The sequence below is a fragment of the Prionailurus viverrinus genome, chromosome E3 (assembly GCF_022837055.1).
Source record: "Prionailurus viverrinus isolate Anna chromosome E3, UM_Priviv_1.0, whole genome shotgun sequence".
NCBI classification, from domain to species: Eukaryota; Metazoa; Chordata; class Mammalia; order Carnivora; family Felidae; genus Prionailurus; species Prionailurus viverrinus.
Genome location: NC_062576.1, coordinates 32225976 through 32250827, shown reverse-complemented (window position 1 = coordinate 32250827; position 24852 = coordinate 32225976). Strand labels below are relative to the sequence as shown.

Genomic DNA, 24852 nt, shown 5'->3' with positions numbered 1-24852 from the left:
GCTCCGTGCTGACAGTAGAGAGAACGATGCAGGGCTCAAACGCACGAACCGTGAGATCATCACCTGAGCCCAAGGTGGACGCTTAACCGACTGACCCACCCAGGTGCTCCTAGCCGTTGTTTCTTCAAAGCCAATGATTATGAAACATTTTTAGGGCACCAGCTGAACCTCTTTAGCTCACGGATAGCTTCAAGCAATGATACACATTTTACTATGCAGGGATGGAACTCACTCTAGAACAATAGCACCACGGGTCTGGATTGTTTTTATTTTTGATGGGGAAAAGGCTCTCACATACTCCACCTAAGTTTAAAAAATCACTTAAGAGGGGCGCCTGGGTGGCGCAGTCGGTTAAGCGTCCGACTTCAGCCAGGTCACGATCTCGCGGTCTGTGAGTTCGAGCCCCGCGTCGGGCTCTGGGCTGATGGCTCGGAGCCTGGAGCCTGTTTCCGATTCTGTGTCTCCCTCTCTCTCTGCCCCTCCCCCGTTCATGCTCTGTCTCTCTCTGTCCCAAAAATAAATAAACGTTGAAAAAAAAAAATTAAAAAAAAAAAAAATCACTTAAGAGACATTCAAAGCACATTCAGATGAAGGAATCTGACAAAAATGAATACAGGGGTGCCTGGGTGGCTCAGTCAGTTAAGCATCTGACTTTGGCTTAGGTCATGATCTCATGGTTCGTGGGTTCGAGCCCCGCATCAGGCTCTGTGCGGACAGCTCATAGCCTGGAGCCTGCTTCAGATTCTGTGTCTCCCTCTCTTTCTGTTCCTCCCCTGCTTGTGCTCTGTCTCTGTCTCTCTCAAAAATAAATAAAGATTAAAATTAAAAAAAAAAAATTGAATACATAAAGTTCTCTCAAAAGCAACTTAAAAGAACATTTTCAAAGCCTCAGTTCAGTATTCTGATTCTGTTTAGACTCAGCCAGGGAACCTAAAGTGTAAGACGGTTTTCTGTTTAAAACCTGTTTAAAATCGGCCAAAGCCCGGTTTCCATAACCATCTATACACACAGGCACTGGGGTGCCTGGTTGGCTCAGTCGGTTAAGCCTCTGACTTTGGCTCAGGTCATGATCTCATGGTTCGTGAGTTCGGGCCCCACGTCGGGCTCTGTGCTGACAGCTCAGAGGCTGGAGCCTGCTTCAGATTCTGTGTCTCCCTCTCTCTCTGCCCCTCCCATGATCATGCTGTCTCTCTCTCAAAAATAAATAAACATTAAAAAGTCCACACACACACACAGACACAAGCACTGAAAGAAGTTAAAAACAAAGGTAAAAATAATACAAAAGATACAAATGTCTCAATCCAAGGAACTTTTAATTCTACCTACACATTTTTAGGGGCACCTGAGTGGCTCAGTTGGTTAAGCGTGTGACTTCAGCTCACGGCATGATCTCACAGTTTGTGAGTTCAAGCCCCACGTCGGGCTCTGTACTGACAGCTCAGAACCTAGAGCCTGTTTCGGATTCTGTGTCTCCCTCTCTCTCTCTGCCCCTCCTCCACTCGCTCTCTGTCTCTCTCTCAAAAACAGACATTAAAAAAAAAAAATTAACTCTACCTACACGTTTTTAATAACAGTAATACTGGGACCATTATAATAAATGGAATAAATCATTTATCACTTATGTCATGCACACCAATTAAAGTAATTATAGTACATACCTTTACATATATAATAAGGTCCTTCATAATTTGTTTTTGTTGGTCTTGGGCGTATTTTTTTCCATGATTTATCTTCAACATTCTTTATTCTACCAATTAAAATATCTTTCTTACATTTATGATCTACATTAGCATGGTAAGTGAAATCCATTAACTTAGGGCCTGAAAAAGATGTAAAAAAGGATTGCTCATAGGCACAAAGAGCGACATTTCATTTTACAGGCACATTTACAAGCAGACGGATATTGATTATTAAATTCCCACAAAAACCCTATTTTTATAACCCCCAAATGTAAATAAGCTACCGAAGTAATTTGTGCCTTTTATATGCTATTTGTCAGAGAACACGAAGTTTTATTCGACACCAGTGCCCTGAAAACATACTTATTTAACTATGAGGACAGGAATTCTGATGGCTTCTAAAGGGAAAAAACACCCTGAAATATACATAACTAAGAAAGAAAACGAATTTAGGCTTTGGTTTAGGATAAGTTGTGTTTATATCACCTGACTTGGGGGTAAAGGTATGAAACAAACCAGCAGAAAAGACTTTACCTTTATAAACACTGGTCTTAAAATGCTTTTTTTCTAGTTCTTGCTTTATTTGAAAACGATCACATTTTTGAATATATATATAGAAAAGTAAAGAATTTCATAAAAAATTTCAGTAAGACTTCATCATCAGGTAAGGTATTCTAATCCATAGGATTGTATAAATGAAATTATATCAAATAAGAACAGACTTATTCTATCCAGAACTCAAACAGGGACGGAAAAACCACGGTAGCTGGTGTTCTCCACGTGTATTTATGAGTCGGGAACTCTCAGACTATCGACTAGCTTACTATCTCAGACTATCGACTAAGCTCCCCTGTTTGGTCCTGACCTGATTTTACAAAACACATCTGACAAGCTTGTCTCAGTTCATGGGTTCCTTCAAGGGGGTGTCTTGGGGTCACGGATGAAGGTGGTTTAGTAACTGTGCTTCCAAAGAAGTTTCCAAAGTCATTTCTAGGGTGGCTTGAAATTCCCAGGAAACTCTCAGAAGCAAACAAGTTGCCTGGTCCATTCATCTGCAAGAAGGAAAAAAAAAAAAAAAAAAAAAACAACAACCAAAAAAAAAAAAAAAAAACAGCCAACAAATATTGCACTCTCACTAAAGAAGGAACCAAATTTGTGACAAACAAGACATTTCTTCACGTACTGAAATCGGTACTAGTCTGCCGTTGCTGTGCTTCTATGGAAAAGCTGGTTCTTTCTGGGTTTTCCACTCTTTGGGTCTCTGGGCCCCTCCCCCACCTTCCTGGCTTCTTGAGAGTTGACAGAAGTAACAGGTCATCATTCTGCTCCTACGGCACACACTCTTCCTATGCCCTGATCTCATCTTGCCTGCGTGGGTTCTGCGGTGCTAAAGCCTCTTGCGCCCCGTGCCACCGCGAGGACTGTGCCGTGACAGGCGCGGTCTCACGCACGCGGCGTTCGTCCCTGGCTGCTGCTCGAGGGTCCTGTCTCACCACCATTTCCCCCGGCACACGCGAGATGTAAGGGAGACCATCACGTCCATTCGGGTAATTCCGTTACTTAAGTAAAAGACCTACGTTCAATTTAAGCGACGTTATTTACAAAAGAGGAAGTGGCACTTACAAGTAAAAGGGAGGAATTACTGCCGCTAAGCGCTGTTCCCTCTCTAGAAGTTGAGGTGGGCACATCTAAAATAATAAAAACACTTCAACAGACCTCATTCTAATCATGTCACAACAACATCAGGGCTCAGTGGCTGACTACGCTTCCCCCGTGTTACTTTCCCTCCCGCTCCCGCTTCCAAGGAGCTTTCTTGCTCATCAAGGACACTCGCAGAGGGCAGTGGATGGTCTCCTTCCCTCTGGAAATTTCCAGGGGCATACATAACCCTCAGGCAAACTGTTTTCGGAGACATTGGCTGAAGGAGGGCCTGCCGAGTGGGGCTGTTAAACAGACCAAGAAAATAACTCCTGTCCGAAATGGGAAAAACAGCCTCCTCAAACTACAAAGCAGGAATTCACCACAACATTAGGAAAATTAGTAAGGTGCAGTGACTTTCTTTTTCTCAGGCTGCCCCTCGATTACCTTCTCTCTGCCCTCTGCTTCCCACAAATTTTAGTTTTTTCAGGTGTCAGTCTTTAAATCAATCGTTCTGATTTTTCTCCCTTTAACCACCTAACAATACCTTGGGAAAATTGGAAGATTTTGATCAATGTTGTTGAGAGCAGATATTAAAGAATTACAGAGGCAGGGGCCAGACCAAAAACTCAGCAATCTCTTGCAAAACTAAGGCACCACGCACAGTTTGGGGCCCTCTGGGGATGAAGCCTAAAGCAGACAGATCTAATTCTATGGGTTTAATTCTGAATAACTCCGCCTTAAATTAGTCTTTTAACTATTTGCTTCGTTCAGAATTTTACAAAGATAGCCTGCCTTTAAGACCCGTGAGGATGGGGTACGCCTTTCTTGGAGAAAACATTAAAAGCCATTTTGTCCCCCAAAACAATAGACACCCGGCTTAGCAAACTATCTTGTTTAAAAACTCAAAACACCAAAATAAGTACCACATACATTCCTGTGTATTCCCCTGCTCCTTCATCTCCTGAATGGCACGGTTACGCCCAGGCGAATTAAAACTGCAGATTTAGTTTTCATTTTTACAGCTACAACGAAAGTAACTCAAGCACCAACTACCTAAAGTGAGTTACGTAACTGCCAAACAGACTGCCTTCTTTAGAAAACGAACTGCGGTTATTTACACAAACGGCTCGATTCTTACCTCGCTTGGAATCACTCATTGAAAATGAACTCAAAGAAGAGCAGAAATCTTCCAAGGATGAGGTCAAAGGTGGATACAGTTCTGAGAAGGAGGGCGGAGGGGCATACCTCGCACCAATGGGCAAGGTGCCCAACAGAGATGCCGAGAAAGGCATGCTAGGGGGGACACTGGCTGAGGGAAGGGCTCCTCGGACTAAAGCTGACGGCTAAAAAAGAAAAAAAGATTTCGTTAAACCCCAGGAAACTCGATTACAAGTGGGCCAACCTGCTTTGAACATCACCGTACAGAAACAAATTATTGCACTGGGTAATTACGTAACAAAGCTGAAATCAGTATCAAGACTCAAGAGAAGAATCTAGGCTACGGGGGTGCCCTGGTGGCTCAGTCGGTTAGGCCTGTGACTTTGGCTCAGGTCACAATCTCGCAGTCTGTGGGTTCGAGCCCCACGTCGGACTCTGTGCTGCCAGCTCAGAGCCTGGAGCCTGCTTCGGATTCTGTCTCTCCCTCTCTCTCTGCCCCTCCCCTGCGTGTGCTCTATCTCACTTTGTCTCTCAAAAATAAATAAATGTTGAAAACAAAACAAAACAAAAAGAAGAAGAATCTAAGCTATGGAGCTTCTTTCTTTCCAAGCCCACTTTCAAAAAAGGATCAAGGTCTCAGGAAACGAACCGTCTTGCACTGTTGGTGGGAATGCGAACTGTGCAGCCGCTCTGGTAAACAGTGAAGAGGTTCCTCAAAACTTAAAAATAGAACTACCCTACGACCCAGCAATTTGCACTACTAGAAATTTAGCCAAAGGCTACAAAAAAATGCTGATTCGAAGGGGCACATGTACCCCAATGTTTACAGCAGCGCTATCAACAATAGCCAAATGATGGCAAGAGCCCAAGTGTCCATCAACTGACAAACGGATAAAGAAGATATGGTTTACATACACAATGGAATACTACTCGGCAATGAGAAAGAATGAACTCCTGCCATTTGCAACAACATGGATGGAACTGGAGGGTCTTATCCTGAGTGAAATATGTCGGTCAGAGAAAGATATGATTTCATTCATATGTGTAATTTGAGAAATTTAACAGATGAACACAGGGGAAAGAAGGAAAAATAAGAAGAAAACAGAGAGGGAGGCAATCCATAAAAGACTTAAATACAGAGGACAGACTTCGGGTTGCTGGAGGGGAGGTGGGTGGGGGGATGGGGTAAACGGGTGATGGCCAATGAGGAGGGCACTTAGGGGCATCAGCACTGGGCATCATATGTAAGCGATGAATCACTGGGTTCTACTCCTGAAGGCAAGACTACACTGCATGTTAACTAACTTGAGAATAAAAAAATTAGGAGGAAAAAAGGAAAAGGCAAATGGACTAGAATAGACTTCAGAATCCCAAATAAATGCCCGTGAATACTCTGTGGGGGTCAGGGTGTGATGTCCATCCAATATTGTCTCAAACCCAATGTTACATTCACGTTTCATTTCCTTCCGATTCCTTACACGAGGCTCAGAAGAACTGGCTTTATTAAGGAGCAAGAGTGTAGGGGCAGGGGGAAATGGAAGGTCCTCAAGAGAAGGGAGCCGGAGAAGGCAGAAACACTGGACCATCTCTCTGGGGATGTGAATTTACGATCTCACAAGGACACACGGAATGCTGCCCCTCTCTTCCCCCATCACAGCGACAACTTACTGAGGGTTTCCCTGTGCCTTCTAAGTACTGATGCAAGTTCCACGCTATCTGTTGAATTCTTCAACTTTCCAAGATGCGTCCTACCTACTGTGATCGCCATTGTACAGACGAGGAAACTGACGTACTGAGAGGTGAGGTAAAGCCGTCCAAGACCACAGAGGTGGTAAGAATCAAACCCAAACAGGATCAGTTAACTGCCCACAGACATCATCTATCTCAGCCACGCTGGAACCAGCCCTGAATTGCTCCCCATCCTCCTCATGACAGTGTTGCTGCTCTTGCTGCTAGTTTAATATACCGTGTGGCAGGGGTCAGTAAACTTTTCCTGTGAAGGACTAGATATTCAGTATTTTAGCCACGCGGTCTGTTTCAACTACTCAGCTGTGCTGCTTCAGTGCAAAAGCAGCCACACACGATGCAGAAGTGAATGGTCGTGGCTGTGTTCCAATAAAACTTTATTGATGACACCGAAATATGAATTTCATATAATTTCCATGTGTCACAAAATGCTGGTCTGTTTTTCTCCCTTCCAGCCATTTAAAAACGTAAAACCCATTCTTATTTTGCAGCATTTCAGATATGGCCGGACCTTGGCTACACAGTTACCCTGAGGCATTTATCATTTAAGCCTTTAATCCAAAACAAACAAACAAATTCTTTTTCTTTAAATAAAAATAAAGAAATTATTTTTCTTTAAATACCAAATGCCTCTTCTTTTTCAGAATTTTAAGTTTACCCCTTCCATACTATGTGATTCCAACAGGTGTTGAGGAAAACTGGCTCATTACCAGACTGGCGTTTTGTTTTAATTTAAAAAATAACCACACGGGCATGGTACCCCCAGAGAAGGACAAAAGTACCTTTTAAGCTAAGTTTAACCTACAGGAAATGCTGAAAATACCGAGGAGGTCGTACGGCAATTTTTTTTTTTTTTTTTTACAAAATTAAGCCTGGCTTCAGAAGAGAGGAGTGACGCTGACATTTACCATAACAGTTTCATTGGCCTCAGGTGCCGAATCAAGAAGGTCATCTATTTCATCGCCGAGGACCATATCTCCGTCATCCAGAAAAGGTTCCGGCATGCTGAAGGGGGCCTTTCCTCCATTTGCCAACACCGCCGATGGCAGGGGGCTCTCGTCCACTTGCAGGGGCAGCATAGAGGGTAAGGGCATGATAGGAACTGAGGCCAGCTCACTTCCGACTTGGTGGGAGAAACTGGACGCAGGCACAGAGACGACAGGAACTGCTTCCTGCCTCGGAGTTAACAAATCTGTAACACGGATCGAAACGCACCCACTCATCTTCGGTGTACTCACTCACCGAAGACTAGCGTCAAGAGCCAATAAGAGAGAAACGGAAGAGCCAGGTGAGGGTACGAAAGCAATGATAAAAATAAATAGACGAGACAGTAGCAGAGGCAGGTCAGAGACAAGGGTAAAAATCATTCTCGAAGTCGTTGGTTTTACCCAGGGATAGACATAGCGGCTTGTGAAAACTTATCCTTGTGTCTCAAAATGCCCGGGCGCCTGCCGGGCAGCGCTACGAGACGCTGGTAAAGCCACCCGGGGTGCTCACTGACCGCTCACTGACACGCAGAATTACCAATCACTGCCAGCACGTCCAGAAGCGCTAAGGTGGTTTTCAGAATCATTCTTGCTTTCATACCAACGGCCGCACGGCAATCGTATTTGACAAGGCTATCACATCTAGAGCGTCTAACGCCGCCACTTTCTAGACCAACGTGACGCGAGAGAACGTACCTGGCTCGATATCTTCCACAGAACAGCTCAAAGCCTGGAAATGAAACCAAACAACCGATCATCGTGCGTACGGTCAGGATTCCAGACTATGAGCAGTCTGTAAATCTCACTCCGAGACAGCAATGCGAGTTCTCGCAGAAATTTTACTTCCTTCCAATGGAGATCCAAGAGATAAATGGAGTGGGCACACCTCGGGAACGCGTGGTTAAGCAGGGCAGGCCCAGCGGCGTGACCGCTGGGCCCTCGTGGACGGTGCTTCCCAATGGCCGTTCAGGAGCGTTCAAGTTCTGGAGGGCCTCGTCTAGCCACCGCTCACTCCCCAACTCACAAAGGCATCCTAACAGCTCCACGAAGACTTACCTTTTAAAAACCAACCGCTTGGGACCCGTGTTCAACCCAATGGCTCCCAACATTAATATCTGGCCCCGGGCCAATTTTCTAATAAAACCTGACATCTATGAACGTCCTGTAAAATGCGCCATTGGACTTGAGGAAATGCTGGTTGAAAGATACTACTTGAGTTGTTTGTTTCTTTTTATAGGACAGGAAGCTCTGGCCAATTATGTGTCTGAGAAACAAAAAGTTCTCAAAAATAGACACAAACCAAAAATATTAAAAGCAGAACTGCTAACGTGGCCATCTGCTCCTTTTTCCCAAAAAGTTACGCGTCTTACAGGAGCAATAACTTTACCTTGGTAGCCCCGTCCCCAGGAACGGATTTTAACGCGAGCTGAAAGAAAACAAAGATGCTAATTAAAAAAAAAAATTACGTGAAAAACAGAACTGTAACCAAGTTACAACCAAAGAAAACGAAAATACCCCGTGGGGAGAACTCCAGCTTACCTCAGCCCTAACATACGCTTTTCGTATTTTAAATCCCAATTTCTGAGCTAGTTCTTGAGTTAGTTTGATCACATGTTCATCCTGAAAAAAAAAAAAAAAAATGAAAAGATGACTAACGGAGGGTTATATTTACCAACTGTGGAGGCAAATCGCAAAACAGCTAGAACTCATATCCGCGGAGACACTTGCTTGGTGGGCACGTAATCCCAAATAAAGCGGGTGGACCGCGCGGACTGGAAAATGGAACTCTTTAGACGCCCCTTCTCCACAAGGAAGCAACGAAATGGTTGCCATGTCAACCAGTGAACTCAAATATAAATTCCGTACCTGAGGCACCGCCAAGGAGCACTTTGCTACGGAGTCATAAGCCTCTCTGTATCTTCCTAAGTCACTGAGAGCCTTAGATTTCCGATACAGAGCTTTGCAGTTACTGGCATTTAAACTGAGCACTGTGTCACAGTCTTCTAAAACTTTATCGTGCAAACCCTGGGGTGTAAAAGCAAACAAGGTTAGCAACAATTCTTTCTGGCACACACGTCTTCCTGCCGATGCAAACAAATTAAGACCCCGGACTAATGCCCTCCTTTCAAACTCTGTTAGCGGTATTATTTTTCTTTGAAAAAAAATATTTTCATCATGAAACTCCCAAATGGAAAAAGTACAAATATCATGAACTCCCACGTAACCATCATCCAGACCAGACAAATGTTAACCTTTGGCCGTAAAGGCCCCAGGTCAACAAGAAAGAAAGCTTTCCAGACACAGTTGATGCCCCAGGCGGCACTCTCCCTTCCTGCTTCCTCCACTAGCTACCCTTTGTTGGAGATCATTAAAATGTCGACTGGAAGTTAACTCCCAAACAGCTAGCTAGCCCGAGAAGAGTCCATTAGAAAAAACAAAACGAGCCATCGGTGAACCTTCACTCAGTAAGAGTCGGGTGACAACATGGGCACCTTGCTTAAATTCAGTTAAATGTTACTGAATGTCCATGGTGACAATTCAAAGTGCACCAAAATATTGCTTTTCTCAGCTCAGACATGTGAATAGCTCGTGTTAAATCTCTTCAAGGTTAAACACCACGCTGCACTAACAGGGCTCCAAAGAGGACTAACGCATTCTTGACCAAGTGCGCTGTCGGGACAGGGACTTGACTGATGCATGGACCTGGGGCCTGTGTCCTCCTGGGCTGATTTTTGTTATAAGCGGACACACCCCAGAAACCAGACTCACGTGGCAACTCCAAGGACCAGTCACCAAGAAACAAATTTTATTTTTAAAATTCCTCAACATTTATCCAAAGCTGGCTTTTCAAAACTCCAGACCACTCTAAAAGCAGGCAGTTAGAGGCGCACCTGGGTGGCTCAGTTGGTTAAATGTGTGTCTTTGGCTCAGGTCATGAATGTCATTATTTGTCGGTTCGAGCCCCGGGTCGGGCTCTGCAATGACAGCTCAGAGCCTGGAGCCTGCTTCAGATTCTGTGTCTCTCTCTCTCTCTCTCTGGCCCTCCCCTGCTCGTGTTCTATCTCTCTAGCTCTTAAAATAATAAATACATATTTTATTTTTTTTCAACGCTTATTTATTTATTTATTTTTTTGGGGGGGGGACAGAGAGAGACAGAGCATGAACGGGGGAGGGGCAGAGAGAGAGGGAGACACAGAATCGGAAACAGGCTCCAGCCTCTGAGCCATCAGCCCAGAGCCTGATGCGGGGCTCGAACTCACGGACCGCGAGATCGTGAGCTGGCTGAAGTCGGACGCTTAACCAACTGTGCCACCCAGGCGCCCCAATAAATACATATTTAAAAAAAATGTTTTAAAGCAGTAATACGATACTCTTAAAAACTGAAATTAGAGGGGTACCTGGGTGGCTCAGTCGGTTAAGCATGCGACTCTTGATTTCGGCTCAGGTCATGATCTCATGGTTCGTGAGTTCGAGCCCTGAGTCAGCGCTGACAGTGCAGAGCTTGATTGGGATTCTCTCTCTCCCTCTCTCGCTCTCTGCCCCTCTCTCCCGCACAAAATAATTTTTTTTTAATTGAAATTAGAAAACTGACTTACAATGTACTTTTGTTATCAAAAACATTTTTTCCCTCTAGAAATCCTGCTCTGTTCTAAAAAAAAAATCACCACTCACCATATTAGAATAGCAAGCAATACGATTTATATGCAGTTTTTCAATTATTTCTTTAGGGATGACAATTTCTTCCGACTTTGCATAACCAGCTATATTCAGAGCTTCTGTGTACTGGCTTATCGAGCTGTTCCAATCGTGTTCCCGATAAACATCATTTCCTTCATTAAAAAGATTTCTCACAAGAGCACGTAAATATACCTTTAAAAAAAAAGAAAAGAAAAAAGAAAGTGACCACTTGAAGCCCTTTACGAAACAGGACAGGGTATAGGGAAACTTCAATTTTTGTACTGGAGACCTCTGGTCTTAGACATGACGCAGCAGTGAGCGCTGCTGTAAGAAACGGGGAACCCAGGCCACCTCGCTACCGTCTCAGCGAGGCCTTCACCTCGCGTGCTTTCTCAAGAGAAAATGCAATTTCCCATCAGGAGGAAAAGTGCGGCAAAAGCACCTCGTAAAAACCTGTTCACATCCCCAACTCTGTGCCTACAACAAATTCCTACGAGTGGAAACTCTAGGTCTGAAGGAAGGAGCATCTTGGGCCTTGGACCAGTATTTCTAAACTGCCTTCCGAAGCGGCGAGAACAGTGGACGCATCCAGCGGTCTGGTCCCCAGCTCACAGCACCCCCACCAACGCCGGGCAGCGTGTGTGTGCCTGTGTGGGAAGACACAAAACCCCTACTAATTTCTAGGTGAAAACCGGTACCCTTTCTTATCCCTGTGCCTGAGGACCAAGGATCTCTCACATTTTTATGGACCATTGTCTTTCCTCTCTGGTAAATGTCTGCTCAGGACTGGTCCGGGGAGAGGGGATGTTAAACCTTTTTCTCGCCGAGCAAGTACAGTATACAAGGTTCTTTTGGTACGTATAAAAGTTCTGGAGGTTCCTTCATGATTTCCTATCACTGTGCTAATGTTTCACAAGTCAAGATCAGACATGTATTACGAGATCAGGTAAATACTCAGGTTCTGGGTCTCATTTTTTGAAATTCGTGTCTAAGCTGGCAGAATTAGTTAAGCAAACTGGACAGATCAACTTTTAACAAGGGCGGTGGCTCGGGACAGGCCACTTAACCTCTCGAGGTCCCGGTTCCAGTTATAAAAGTCAGGAACGTAAAATGAACTGTACTATGAACGGATTGTTCCCAGTGCTTTCTAGCCATAATACTCTATGATTCTACACCTGTTTGGAGAGAGAGAGGGCAGGGGCAAGGAAGAAGACAGAGAAGGAAACAGGGAAGAGGGAGGGGGAGAGGCGGAGAAAAAGAAGGAACATTGGCAAGCATCAAAACCCTTGGACACCAAAAGCCGCAGGTGAACTAACAGCCTGCACACACGAGGCCCGGTGAACTGGGCTTTCTCCGGGTTTCTAACTAGTTTCACCTCCGGCTGCTCTCTGCTAGGTCCAGGTATCCTTTGCTCCTGTGAGAACCTCCTTTCTCCTGAATAAAAATAGAAGATACTGGGCTCTCTCCTTCACAACATATTCCGTCCAACTTGTCTTCGGCAAATGAGAGGGAGGCTAAAAATAATTTTCGAAGGAGGCGCCTGGGTGGCTCAGTCGGGTAAGCGGGTAAGCGCCTGACTCCCGATTTCGGCTCAGGTCACGCTCTCACAGCTGGTGAGACCAAGCCCCGAATCAGGCTCTGCTCGGACAGTGTGGAGCTTGCCCAGGATGCCCTCCCTCCCTCTCTGGCCCTCCTTCATCCTGTCTCTCTCTTCTCTCGCAAAATAAATAAACATAAAGAAAACTTTACTTAAAAAAAAAGTAATTTTCACGGGGCTCGAAGAAAACTTAGGCAAACTACACTCATGGAGGAAAGAAAATGGAGGACAACTGTCCCCATGCGCCAAAAGCAATGTTGTCCTCTATATGGAGGAGATTGACTAATTCTTTCTGTAGGTGCCCAGAGAGTAAATACTTTAGGCTTTGTGGGCCATATGGTCTCTGTCTCAACTACCGTATGTCGTGAAAACGGCCACAGATCGTAAATACATCACCAAATAGGTGCGGCTGCATTCCAATAAAACTTTATTTACAGAAACAGACAACAGGCCACATTTGGCCCACAAAGCTGGAGTCTGCCAACCCCCACTATTCATTATGGTTCACAAGTTACTTGCACAGCTTTTAAGTAGATGTTCCCAATCATTACCGCATATTGTTCCTGTGTCCCTGGATATGACAGCGGTGACCTAAGAAAAAGAAACCAATGAATTTTAATTATCAGACTCTTATCAGGATTTCTTCACCCAGACGTCATTATAAAGCTAAGGTTCTATCAGCTTGCTACGGGTTCAAAGCACATTTTAAAGACCTACCTTCCTTTACGACTATCATTCACATATGCCATATTCACACACAACATGGTGTGTGTGTGGGGGGGGGGGGGGATCTGTAACTATTCCCTTATATTTTCTTAAGTATAACACTTTTTTCCCTAAACCTACTTCTACTAAAAGAAGGCCTAATTCTTCAAATACCAAAAAACTTTTTCTACAGCACAGAACCACTAATACTTTTTGATTCAATTCGCTGCAGTACAGAGGAGAATGTCTCCTCCCAGGACAAACAGAGAGGGACTTCTGCCTGCTTGTGTCCGCCCAAGGCCTGGGCTGCCTTGTCACTGTCCTGCTTCATGGAGGCCGGTTAGAGACTGAGCTTCTTAAGAGAAATGTCTGATTACAAAAGCCCTATGTGCGTGGTGATCTCATCACTTTTCAGTCATCAGAAGCACTCTGATGGGATCAGGTTCTGATCCCTCTGGGTCTAATATTTTCCGATACGCTACAGGATTTTAGTTCTAAAAATCAGGGACAGGAAGGTAGACTTCAGAACACATGGGAAGTCAAATGTGCCCGAGCCAAAAATATTGCTAGACAAAAATATCTAATTTCTAACCCGGATTAAGAGGACTTATAAACAGGACTAGAGGTTTCTTAATCTAATATAAAAAAGTACAGTCGACTCTTGAACAACACGGGTTTGAACTGCGCGGGTCCACTTACAACGTTATCTTTTTCAATAAACCTAGGACGGTGCTGTAAATGCATTTCTTCTTCCTAACGAATTTCTTAACTTTTTCTTTTCTCCAGCTTACTTTATTTTAATACGGTAAATAATACGCATAACGCACAAAACGTGTTCATCGACTGTTTACGCTAGTGGCAAGGCATCCGGTCAACAGTTGTAGGCTGCTCGTAGCCCTGTTTTGGGAAGTCAAAAGTTACACGTGGATGTGCAACTGTGCAAGGGTCTGCGCCCCTGACCCCGCGGTGCACAAGGGCCAGTTGTATACGTGGCGTGAACACACGCGAGTCGGGCCCTTACTGGATAAACTGCAGTCCTTCCTTAATGTTCTGCTGCCTTTTTCTTCTCTCTTCGGACACACTGGACATGTTACCCCGCACATCCACTTTCTAAACGATCGACCTGGAAAGAAACGAGGCACAAAGTCACGTGAGGCGCAGAGCTCCAGACCCCAACTAAAACACCCACAGTCCGCGGTCTTGCCACACTATCAGCTGTGGGCACGTCCCTCTCTGCTGACTTGACTCTGGGCTGCTGGACACCAGGAACCCTGGCTCATCCACATGGTCCCCGCTGCCCAGCACACGAAAGCATCTGGTTTTCACTCTCTCTTAAGGCTGCACAGCCATGCAGACTTTGCTCCCTCCTAAGTCATCTCCCCCCACCCCTTGGGCTACAGGTTTCGTTTCTTCCGTGTCTATATGCATGCACGCACGCACACACGCACGCGTATGCTGCACTGGAACAGTCCTGGCCTTGTTTCGCTTCTGGAAGCACTCCAGAAGTGAAAAGGTTTCATATCCGCTCGCCTCCGAGGGAGTCTGACTTCCTGGTGAGCAGAGCTGAAACCTCACACGTTTTGTTACACAAACTTCTGAAATAATCCTTGCTGATTCAACTGATAGAATGAAAAATCTAAATGAAGTCATTCAGTTGGAATTCTTGAGAAGGTAAGGGTTCACCTTCCACATAACAGTGGCAAATGTCAACACAAAACAGTGCCGTTGGGATCTGCACACCCCCCCCCCCCCACTGGCCCGCCCCCATCAATGTTCATTAAGCAATTCCCAGCAAGTTAAAGGAAAACCACAGGGAAGAGATCCATGATAAAACACCATCTCCCAGTGTCCTCAACCAGGGTTTGGCGACCTCAGCAGCTCGGGCCAGACAGTCCTTGACTCTAGGGGCCCGCGCTGTGCACGATACGCCCCTGGCCTCCACCCACGAGATGCCAGTAACGCCCCTTCCCCCAGTTGTGACAACCCAAAATTCCTCCAGGCTTTGTTGTGTGTCCCCTGGCAGGGACGGGGAGGGGGCACATCATCCCTCCAAGATGAGCGCTGGGCTCTAAACCTAAGAGGACATCTTACCACACAAACCGTGTCTTTGAATGCGCATGACGGACGGGGAACTTGCACCCAGGTTTCAAGCTCAAATGTTCTAGTTTCATTATTGCTTGACGTTCATAGTTTTATTATAGAATCTACCTTATTCAAAGTGTAGAGGTGGGGACAAGGGTTGAAAGGCCTCGAAGGCTGGTAACTGGTGATCATTTTTTTCCATCTTTTAAACACTGTAGTTCTACATGTTTCGATCTTCTAATCTCAAAGTTGTTGACTTTCCTGGGGCACCTGGGTGACTCGGTTGAACGTCCAACTCTTGACTGCAGCTCAGGTCCTGATCTCACAGTTTGTGAGTTTGAGCCCCGTGTCGGGCTCTGCGCTGACAGTGCAGAGAGCCTGCTGTGGACTCTCTCTCTCTCTCTCTCTCTCTCTCTCTCTCTGCTCCCCCCCCACTCACGCTCATGCTTGATCCCTCTCTCTCTCACAAAAATAAAATAATTCTAAAAAAAATGTTTAATAATAAAAGTTGTTACTTTACTGAAGTGTTTACTTGTGAAATGATCTATCCAAGATTTGCCACGAAATATTCCAGCAAACAAAAACAAAAGGGGGCTGGAGGGGGTGAAACAGCTGAATGTTCCCAAAACTAGTGACAAATACAGGGAATCTGTACTTTGTCAACGTCTGAAATGTTTCAAAATAAAAAGGGTACAAAGCCCAGGATGCTGAAGCGAGATGTCATTATTTCTGGAATTTGTGTTTCAGACAGTCTAGCTTAGAGGGGGATGAATGGGTAGAAATCAAACAAGACCGCCAAAAACACGGACCACTGTCCTAACATGTGATGGGGAGGTGTGGGGGGGGGGGCGGGGGTCTTTCTAATCTTCCACTTGAACTCATCTGACCATTTCCTTAACAACAACAACAAAAAGTTAAATCATACTTGGATGTACAAAGGTATTTAAGGAGGTGCTACCTGTAAGAGGAAAAGACCAAAAACGTACCCAATGTCTATCAAGAAGGACATGGACTGTGTTGGAAAAAAAGACCAAGTAAAGGTGCGGTATCCACAATAGGACCCTGTTCTGTTTACAGAAAGGGTCGGGGGAGGCTGTCTATTCATATTTCCTTGTACATCCTCGCAACAGCTCCAGAGGGAATCTCAGAAAACCACAGCAATGGCAGAAACCTGGGGGCTCAGGGCGCGGTGAGAAGGGCCTTTGCACTGCACACCTACCTTTAAAACTTCTTCCTGAACGCTGAACGTGAATTACCGCTGAGAAAAAATTTGAAGTGTTTTTTAGAAATCCACAGAGCCTCTGCCCCTTCCTTGGAAAGACGACTTAAGGGACCACCAAGCCTTCTTCCTATTTTATGTAAGATGGGGCCGACGTAGAGCCAGAACCGACTGCCCAAAGGCACCCAGAAGGGCACTTGGGGGTGTCACGGCAGTCAGGCCTGAAAGACGGGGACAAGGAAAGGGCTACCCAAAGCAAGAATTCTTGCCTGTCCTCAATGATTAGTCACCTTTCTCCCAACCCCTGCACAGGCAAGGTGAGGAATTAGTCTGAGGTGCACTCAAAAGGCAAGTCTGCTGGCACAGAAGGGACTCCCAGGTAATGATAATCCACTAAGTTAATAGCCTTAGAGCCATTTCCCCAGAAAGTGCCAGAAAACCTTGAACCTCAACCTCTTAAGGACAAAGGGCATGTGGCAAAGAGCTGACAACTCAAGTAGGTGATTAAGAGGAAATAAGACGCAGGCTCTTTTAATAGCATGAACCACCTCTCCTTTCCATGTTTAAAGATTTGGGAACAGATAATCAGGGGAGAGTCAAACACAGTAGGAAGGAGAATTTCGTGTTCTTGTAGTTTTGCCCCCAAGTTAAAAATCTTTCTCGGTGAACACTGTACACCTACCTATGGTCTACAATTGATGTTTTGCTGTTTATCACATCTGCCCACCTTTCTCTTTTAATTTGAAAATGTTTATTAATGGATTTTATTTATTTTTTAAATTGACATCCAAGTTAGTGAGCATATAGTGTCACAATGATTTCAGGAGTAGATTCCTCAATGCCCCTTACCCATTTAGCCCATCCCCCTTCCCACCACCCCTCCAGTAACCCTCTGTTTGTTCTCCATGTTTAAGGGTCTCTTCTGTTTTGTCCCCCTCCCTGTTTTTATATTATTTTTACCTCCCTTCCCTTGTGTTCATCTGTTCTGTGTCTTAAAGTCCTCATATGAGTGAAGTCATATGGTATGTGGCTTTCTCTGACTAGTTTCGCTTAGCATAATTCCCTCCGGTTCCATCCACGTAGTTGCAAATGGCAAGATTTCATTCTTTTTGAATGCCGAGTAATACTCCATTGTATACATATATCACATCTTCTTTATCCACTCATCCATCGATGGACATTGGGGCTCTTTCCATACTTTGGCTATTGGCTATAAACACTGGGGTGCGTGTGGCCCTTAGAATCACCACTCCTGTCCCCCTTGGATAAACACCCAGTACATCGACCCATCTTTATCCATCCGCCCATCCCTCTGTCCATCCATCAATGCACCTTATTATTTTGCTGAACTCCAAAGTGGCAGACATCAATTACAATTCATCAATAAACGCTTCAGAATATGTAGCATTACTTAGGTTTCAAGATTTATGGGTTTTCTTAAGGACATATGCACGAAACCTTTTTCCGTATAAAATGCACAAATTGTAAGGGAGGATTTGACAAACATCGCACTCCTGTAACCCAGACCCCAGTCTTGAGTTCACCATTACGGTCAGTCCAGATAGTTCCCTCAGCCAATCCCTGCCCCACCCTTACCCCCCGGCAATCACTGTTCTGACTTTCTTCCACCACAGATGAGTTGCACCCTCCCACTTCCCACTTTGAAAGAAAGAAAAGATAAACGCTTGAAACATCATCTAATGTGGGGACCCAGTTAAAATCTGGCATCAATTTTAAAGTGAGGAAGAACGTGATAAGGTTCACCCAACAGCGCCCTATCTCATCCTAACTCAGCAGCACACAACAGGTGTACACTCCGTCCTTGAGCCTGGGGCTCTGTCCAGCTGGTCTCTAAATGTGTGAGCCCTGGGGCTTCACTGGAGCTCCTTCCCTCCCCCAGCCACACGCTCAGCTCTGGGACATCCCACATGGCCCAAGGCTGGAGACCGCCTACCTGCCGTTCTGATGGTTCTACTAGCCAGCTCACAGGCATCACAGACTCTTTATTTAATAATGTTTAATGTTTATTTTTTGAGAGCGAGCGGGGAGGGACAGAGAAAATAAGAGAATCTCAAGCACACTGCACTGTCAGCACAGAGCCCAACACGGGGCTCGAACCCACCAACCACAAGACCATGACCTGAGCTGACACCAGAAGTCGGGCACTTAACCGACTGAGCCACCCAGGGGCCCCTACATCGCATAGTTTAAAAGGCAAGATTTTAATATCAGGACGGAGGAAAAAAAGGATGGTCTCCTCTCCTGTCACTCAGCACCCACCCGCCCTTCCCGAGGACAACCACCCATTGTGTTACTGGGCTCTTCTGTGTCCTGCCAGAGGAACTCTGCGGAATAGTGTGTCTCAACTGTGTTGACTGCGGTGGTAATTATGTGAATCTACACCTGGGATAACATCGCACACACGTGCGCACACGCGCGCGCGCGCACACACACACACACACACACACACACCCAGGTGCATGTCAAAAAACCCGGCAAGAGTAAGCGCCCGCAGTCTGGTTAACAGTACTCCACTAACGCCAGCTTCCTGGCACCACTGGGGGAAGTGGACGAAGGGAGGCTTCGTGGGAGGCTCTACATACCCATCGGGCAATTTCCTGCGAGCTTATAATCGTTTCAAAATAAAAAGTTACAAGCATCCTGTGCCTATGTTATCTTTTGTACAAACTGAGGCTCCTGACGTGTCTGCACCCTGCTTTTTTTCTCCCAGTACCTAACCTCAAAGGTCACTCCCCGACAGGACACGTGAAGCGGCTTGACCGGCCGCGATCCGCGATATGGCTACAGGCCACCAGAGACGCACGTTCTGGTGGCGTCCAGTCTCTGAAGCTCACCAGGGACCCAGGGCATTTCACAGAGGCCCGTCTTCAGAGGACGTCCACGGGCTGAAGGGAGCGTGTCTTCCGTCTACTCTACCTGCTCCTGCCCACGTGTGACACCACCCTGCCACCAACAAGGCCTGAGGGCCCCCATTTCGGCACGTGGTTCCCTGGCGGTTCACTACACTCGTGCCAACCGGGGAAGGGACAAGCATGCGACAATGGGGAGACAATGTGACGAGGTTTTGAGGCTGCACAGCCCTTCAAGTTTCAGAGTCGCCGGTTCGTCCTTCTCCGTAAACTGTCTGTTCGTGTCCTTTGCCCATTTTCCTTCCAGGCTGAGCTTTGCTCATTCAGGAAGGCACTTCATGTGCTGACGAAAGCAGTCTTCTGTGACGCTGGGACTATTTTTCCCAACTTCGTATCAATCCTTTGGCTTCAGTTATGGTACTTTTTGACAGCAGAAGCTTCTATCTCTAAGTAGTTGAAATTATCAATATTTTCTATAATGGCACCTGGATTTTGACATACTTTGAAACTGTAAAATAATTCTCTGGGTGTTCTCCTAGTACTCTTGGTTTTGTTTTGTTTTGTTTTGTTTTGTTTTGTTTTAATTTGGGGAGGGGGCACCTGGGTGGCTCGGCTGGTTGAGCATCTGACTTCAGCTCAGGTCATGATCTCGAGGTGTGTGGGTTCAAGCCCCACGTCGGGCTCTGTGCTGACAGCTCGGAGCCTGGAGCCTGTTTCAGATTCCGCGTCTCCCTCTCTCTCTGTCCCTCCCCCCGGCTCATGTTCTCTCAAAAATAAACATTTTTAAAAATTTAAAAATTGTTTTTAATTTTTTAAAAACTAAAATTGTTTTCGATTTTTTAAAAATTAAAAAAAGTAAACAAACGTTTTAATGGGATCTACCAGTTGACTGTAAGGAGTGATGTAGGGATATATATATATATATATATTCCTGCACTGTTTACAAAAAGGCCATCTAGTCTACACCGCTATGCATACAAAATTCTGGGCTGCCCGTGATTTTCACTCAGCATTTCCAACTTAAAGGGTCCTAACCCCAGGCTCTCCTGCCAATCCTATCCTTCTTCCCGCTCCTACCTTTTCAAAAGTCCTGAAACCACCTGCTAGCCACCTGCTGAAACCAGACCCAGAGACCTGGCATCACGCCCTTCTTTCCCCCACACCCACATCCATCACCCTGCTGATGAAGCCCACCGGCGACACTGCAGACTATGCACAGGGCACCCCGACTCTGACCACTTCCCACGAGCTCCCCCGTGCCCCCTGGCCCGGTCACACCATCTCGAGGGACGCGATGTGGCAGCGGCCTCCTGCCCCTGCCTCCCCTCTAAGCTTCCGGTCCTCCCCCTGTCCCTCCCCCACCCACTGCCCACACTAAACTGAAAACGTCCACCAGCTATTACAGCCACGCTCTAAATCCCAGCACTTAGAGTAAAACCCAGAGTCCTCACCCTGCCCTCTCAGACCGAGGAGGACAGTCCCAAGCTCTTTCCTCGGCCCCGCCCCCACGCAGGCGCAGCAGGCTGGCTGTGCTCCCGCCCCGCCCGCGCCCGCCGCCCCCCGGGGTGTGCAGGAGTGCGGGGCTCCGCCCCCTGGGCACTGCGCGCTAGCCCCTCCCCCCGCCCATAACACACTTCCCAGAGGGACCCAGAGCTGGTCCTTCCTTCCTGGAATCTTGGTTTAAATATCACCTTTCGAGGCCTTTCCTGCCGTGCCCCCTAAGTGGTTGCCCCACCTCACTCTCACTGTGCTCTTGACTTCCACAGCTACCTCGTCTTAGTCCTGACCGCATTCCAACATCTGGGTCCAGGTCGATACATATTTGAATGGAAGAACGAATGAAGTGGCCAAGCGTGGAGAGAATGCTTCACACAAAGTTCAGAGGCTCAAGAGTTAACGGCTGTTACAACTGTTCATGAAAAGGCAAGCACGACAGAGGGGGGGGGGGGTGTCCCAGGGAGGAAATGACCAGGCGGGCAGACTGGGCTCTGGTGCGCTCTGCCTGGACCCTTTAGGGGCACAAGGTGGGGAGACAATCGACAAGGCGGGGATCGACCTGAGACAGCCACAGAGAAAGACCACAAGCGACCCAGGAAGTAGTGCAGGGATGGGTTTCCTTCATCACCAACCGGGGTGGGGAGCAAGTCAGACGCGCTGTCTTCTCCCTACGTGAAAGGGAAATGGAGTGGGAGGGCTCTGAAGAGTACACTGCAAAGCAAGAAACCCAATTAAATGTAAATTTCATTAAATCATCTAAAATTTTGCAGCTGGAACATTATCTTTTGCTTATCAGCTGGTCTTAAATGTTACTCATTCTGACCTTTTATGTAAGGAGGAAAGGTACCCCTGATCTTCATTATAATTCCTTAAGTACATACTCAGTGCCTGCTTTAGGTGAAACTGATTATACTCACCATGTTCCAGGCTAGCAACCGGCTGTGTATTCCTGCCCATGACACAAGGTAACTTAAGAAACTAGCTCCCATTAGCACAAGACACGGAGGCAAGTGAAATTTGATTGCAACATGTTGTATAGACAGATACAATAGCTAACACTTAGCGCTCTTACTGGATGCCAAGCATCGTCCTAAGCGGTGGGCATGTATTAAATCATTTAATCCCGTGATAGTCTTAAGGGATAGGTATTAGGAGGAAACCGAAGCACAGACAAGTGACGCAAGCAGTGCACGATCATGGCTAGGAAGTGGCTGAGCTGGATTTCAGAGCCAGACAGTCTGGCTCCAAGCCCGAATCCTGATCCAGCACCCTATTCTGCACTGTAAGTGCCAGGGACGCCAGGAGGAGGGCGAGCAATCTAAGTCAGCCCTGGGCTGGGCTCTGAAAAACAAACACAGCTCTGACAGACAGGTGGGCATTTCAAAGCCACTCAAAGCGAACAGAATAAACACACCCTTGTACACACACACACACACCCCGACATGCTCAAAGAACATCATTTGAAGAAACTTAGACAAAGCAGAGGGTTTCCGGGGGAATGCAATGGACACAGAGGGTTAAAATACCAGTCCAGGGAAACTTTGCATATGGAAATATGCTCCACCCACACCATAATATCTTTATACGCAAAGACTGAATATTAAACAGTCCTACAAGACACACACAGGAAGAGAAAGTGGTCCAACGGTATACGGCACAGTACTGGTATTTTTGCCTAAAAAGGTATTCCTAAATTTCAAGTGAAAGATTATAATACCACATTACAATCTGAGGATAGTCTGAGTCTATCCTCAGACTCCAGCCTCCCGTTGTGTAAGGGCATACACAAACAAAAAGTAGTTTCAAAGTAACATTACTGTCAAGCCTGTCTTGCAACAGTTAGTTTACTCTGGTAAACTTATAAAAGCATACGGCTACAATGTAACCTTCAGAGACTACAGACCCAGATAGGGCAACATCACAGATGTTCTACCATCTTCTTGGAAGAGTGACTATTCTACTGGATACTTCTGGAGAGCAATGATGAGCCCCCAGGCAAAAGTCACAATAACTCAAAGGAAGGCATGGGCTTTCCAGTTCATTTCAGGGGCAGAGGCACTGAAAATTAACATGCTCTCTACAGTATGCACATAAATACTGGTAATACTGAGCTTCGACAACTCACCATCTAATTCTGATTCGAACCTAACATAACCGTTTCCAGACTCCAAGAGACAGCACAGAGTGAACATTTTTCAACAAAGAAAATTCTAATAATTTGAACTATTCTGCAAATTAGGACAAGATCCTCATTTGCAATCAGCTCCACGGTTCAGTTCAGCTCAGGGTAAGAAGGAAGAGGCAAGGGCCTCCTTGAGAGCCTAGGGGACAGGAGGCCACATGCCATCAGAGAAGCAGGGAAAGATAAGCAGAGGGCACAGGCTCCCAGCCAACCTGCCCCCACTCAGATGCTCTGTTTGAGCGCGGTCCAATAGAAATACAATGTGAGCCACATATGTAATTTCAAATTTCCAAGGTGCCACGTTAAACAAAAGTGGAAGGATACTGGAGGGAATTATTTTAACGCTTTTAATTAACCCAATTGTGTTCAAAATATCATCTTGATGTGTATTACTTACACACACACAAAAATTATAAATGTGATAACCTTCCCCCCCCACCCCCGCCATACCAAGTGTTTAAAAAACCACGTATGTATTTTTCACCCTGAGCATATCTCACCTGGGTCTAGCCACACACCAAGTGCTCCACAGTCCCGAGAGGCCAGCGGCCACCCTCCAGGGCCGTGCAGGTCTAATGTCAAGCAGATCCCCGCTCTCTCAATCCCTAAGCGAGGGTGCCCCCTCTGATCTCTAAACACTGGGGGACGGGGGGGGGGGGGGGGGGGTGGAATGCCCGAGCACGACAAATTCCCCAACCCGGGCGCAGGCGCAAACTCTCGGGCCCAGCCGGCGCTTCGCTGCTTGACCACACCCCTGCGATGACCGTCCCCAACCGTGAATGCGCGCTAATGAGAACTGACAGGTCTCCATTCCTTAAGGGTGGGGGAAAGAAACCTAAAGCCCGGCGGTGTCCGCATCCCCGGTAAAGCCAGGAAACCATTCGCCGCGGGTCCCAGATGTGCGCCCGGCGCAAAAGAAAAGAGGGACGGCGCGCGGGGGGGGAGGGGGGGATGAAATCAACGAGCCACGCACTCTGCGCGCATCCTTCCCGTCCCCCAAACCCGAAATCCTCAATTAGGGGACCCACGGTCAGCAGACACACACAAATGATGAAAACACACTGCTGGTGGGGGAGGGGGGTAAGCAAGGCGAGAGGAGGTGCGGAGCCAGCGGAAACGCATGCGGGCGCGGAGGGCAGCGAGCCGCAGCCCTTCGCGCCCCCGTCCTGCAGACGCGCCCCCGGGGGGGGGGGTCCCCGCCGCCCCGAGGGCAAGTGGAGGGGAAGGCGGGGAGGAAGGGATCCCGGGACCCGGCCCGCCCGCGTCCGCCGCGAGCAGCCGGGCCCGGTTGGCGGCGCGCGCTCCGCCCTTCCCACCCCGGGGGGCCGCGATCCCCACCCCACCCCCTCCCGCACCCCCGCTCCGCCGCCGCTGCCCGCGCCCCTCCGCGCCGCCGCCCCTCCCCCGCCCGGCGTCCGTTAACGGCCGCGCGCGAGCACGAGGCGGCGGCGGGCGCGCGCCGGGCGGGGGCGCCCGGCGGGGGAGGGGCGGCGGCGCGGGCCGGGCCGGGGGCGCGCGAGGGCCCGGCGGCGCCCCCCTACCTGCGGGGACGGCCGCGCCGGCCGGCGGGCGGACAGCGGCGCGCGGCGGGGCGGGCGGCGGCGGCGACGACGGCGGCGGCGGCGACGGAGGCCTGGGCGCTCGCTCGCTCGCAGCTTCCCTCCGCGACCGGCGGCGGCGGCAGCGGCGGCTCCGCTGCGCCCGCGCGGCGCCCTCTGGCGGCGGGAGGCCGCGCCCGGCTCCCGGCACAAGCCGCCATTGGCTGCGCCCGCGAGCGTCGTTGCCGGGGGCGGCGGCGCCACGTCGGGCCGG

The 24852-nt window shown here is 47.6% G+C and overlaps 1 protein-coding gene across 2 annotated transcripts in view; it reads right to left on the bottom strand.

Annotated features, from left to right (window-relative positions):
* Positions 1–24638, bottom strand: part of ZC3H7A (zinc finger CCCH-type containing 7A) — a 36611-nt gene extending 11973 nt beyond the window's left edge. Inside the window, exons 1-13 of one of the 2 annotated variants that reach the window (XM_047837755.1) lie at positions 24582–24638; positions 14212–14313; positions 13037–13076; positions 10883–11080; positions 9077–9235; positions 8750–8830; positions 8598–8636; positions 7907–7940; positions 7133–7416; positions 4459–4663; positions 3303–3367; positions 2545–2731; positions 1659–1820 (exon numbers count right to left, since the gene is read on the bottom strand). In XM_047837755.1, the coding sequence (XP_047693711.1) occupies positions 1659–1820; positions 2545–2731; positions 3303–3367; positions 4459–4663; positions 7133–7416; positions 7907–7940; positions 8598–8636; positions 8750–8830; positions 9077–9235; positions 10883–11080; positions 13037–13076; positions 14212–14279 (1522 nt within the window). In that variant the 5' untranslated portion in view covers positions 14280–14313; positions 24582–24638. Of the gene's footprint in view, positions 1–1658; positions 1821–2544; positions 2732–3302; positions 3368–4458; positions 4664–7132; positions 7417–7906; positions 7941–8597; positions 8637–8749; positions 8831–9076; positions 9236–10882; positions 11081–13036; positions 13077–14211; positions 14314–23540; positions 24007–24581 lie in introns of those variants that run through there. The other variant, XM_047837758.1, reaches the window with a different exon arrangement.
* Positions 24639–24852: the final 214 nt, after the last annotated feature.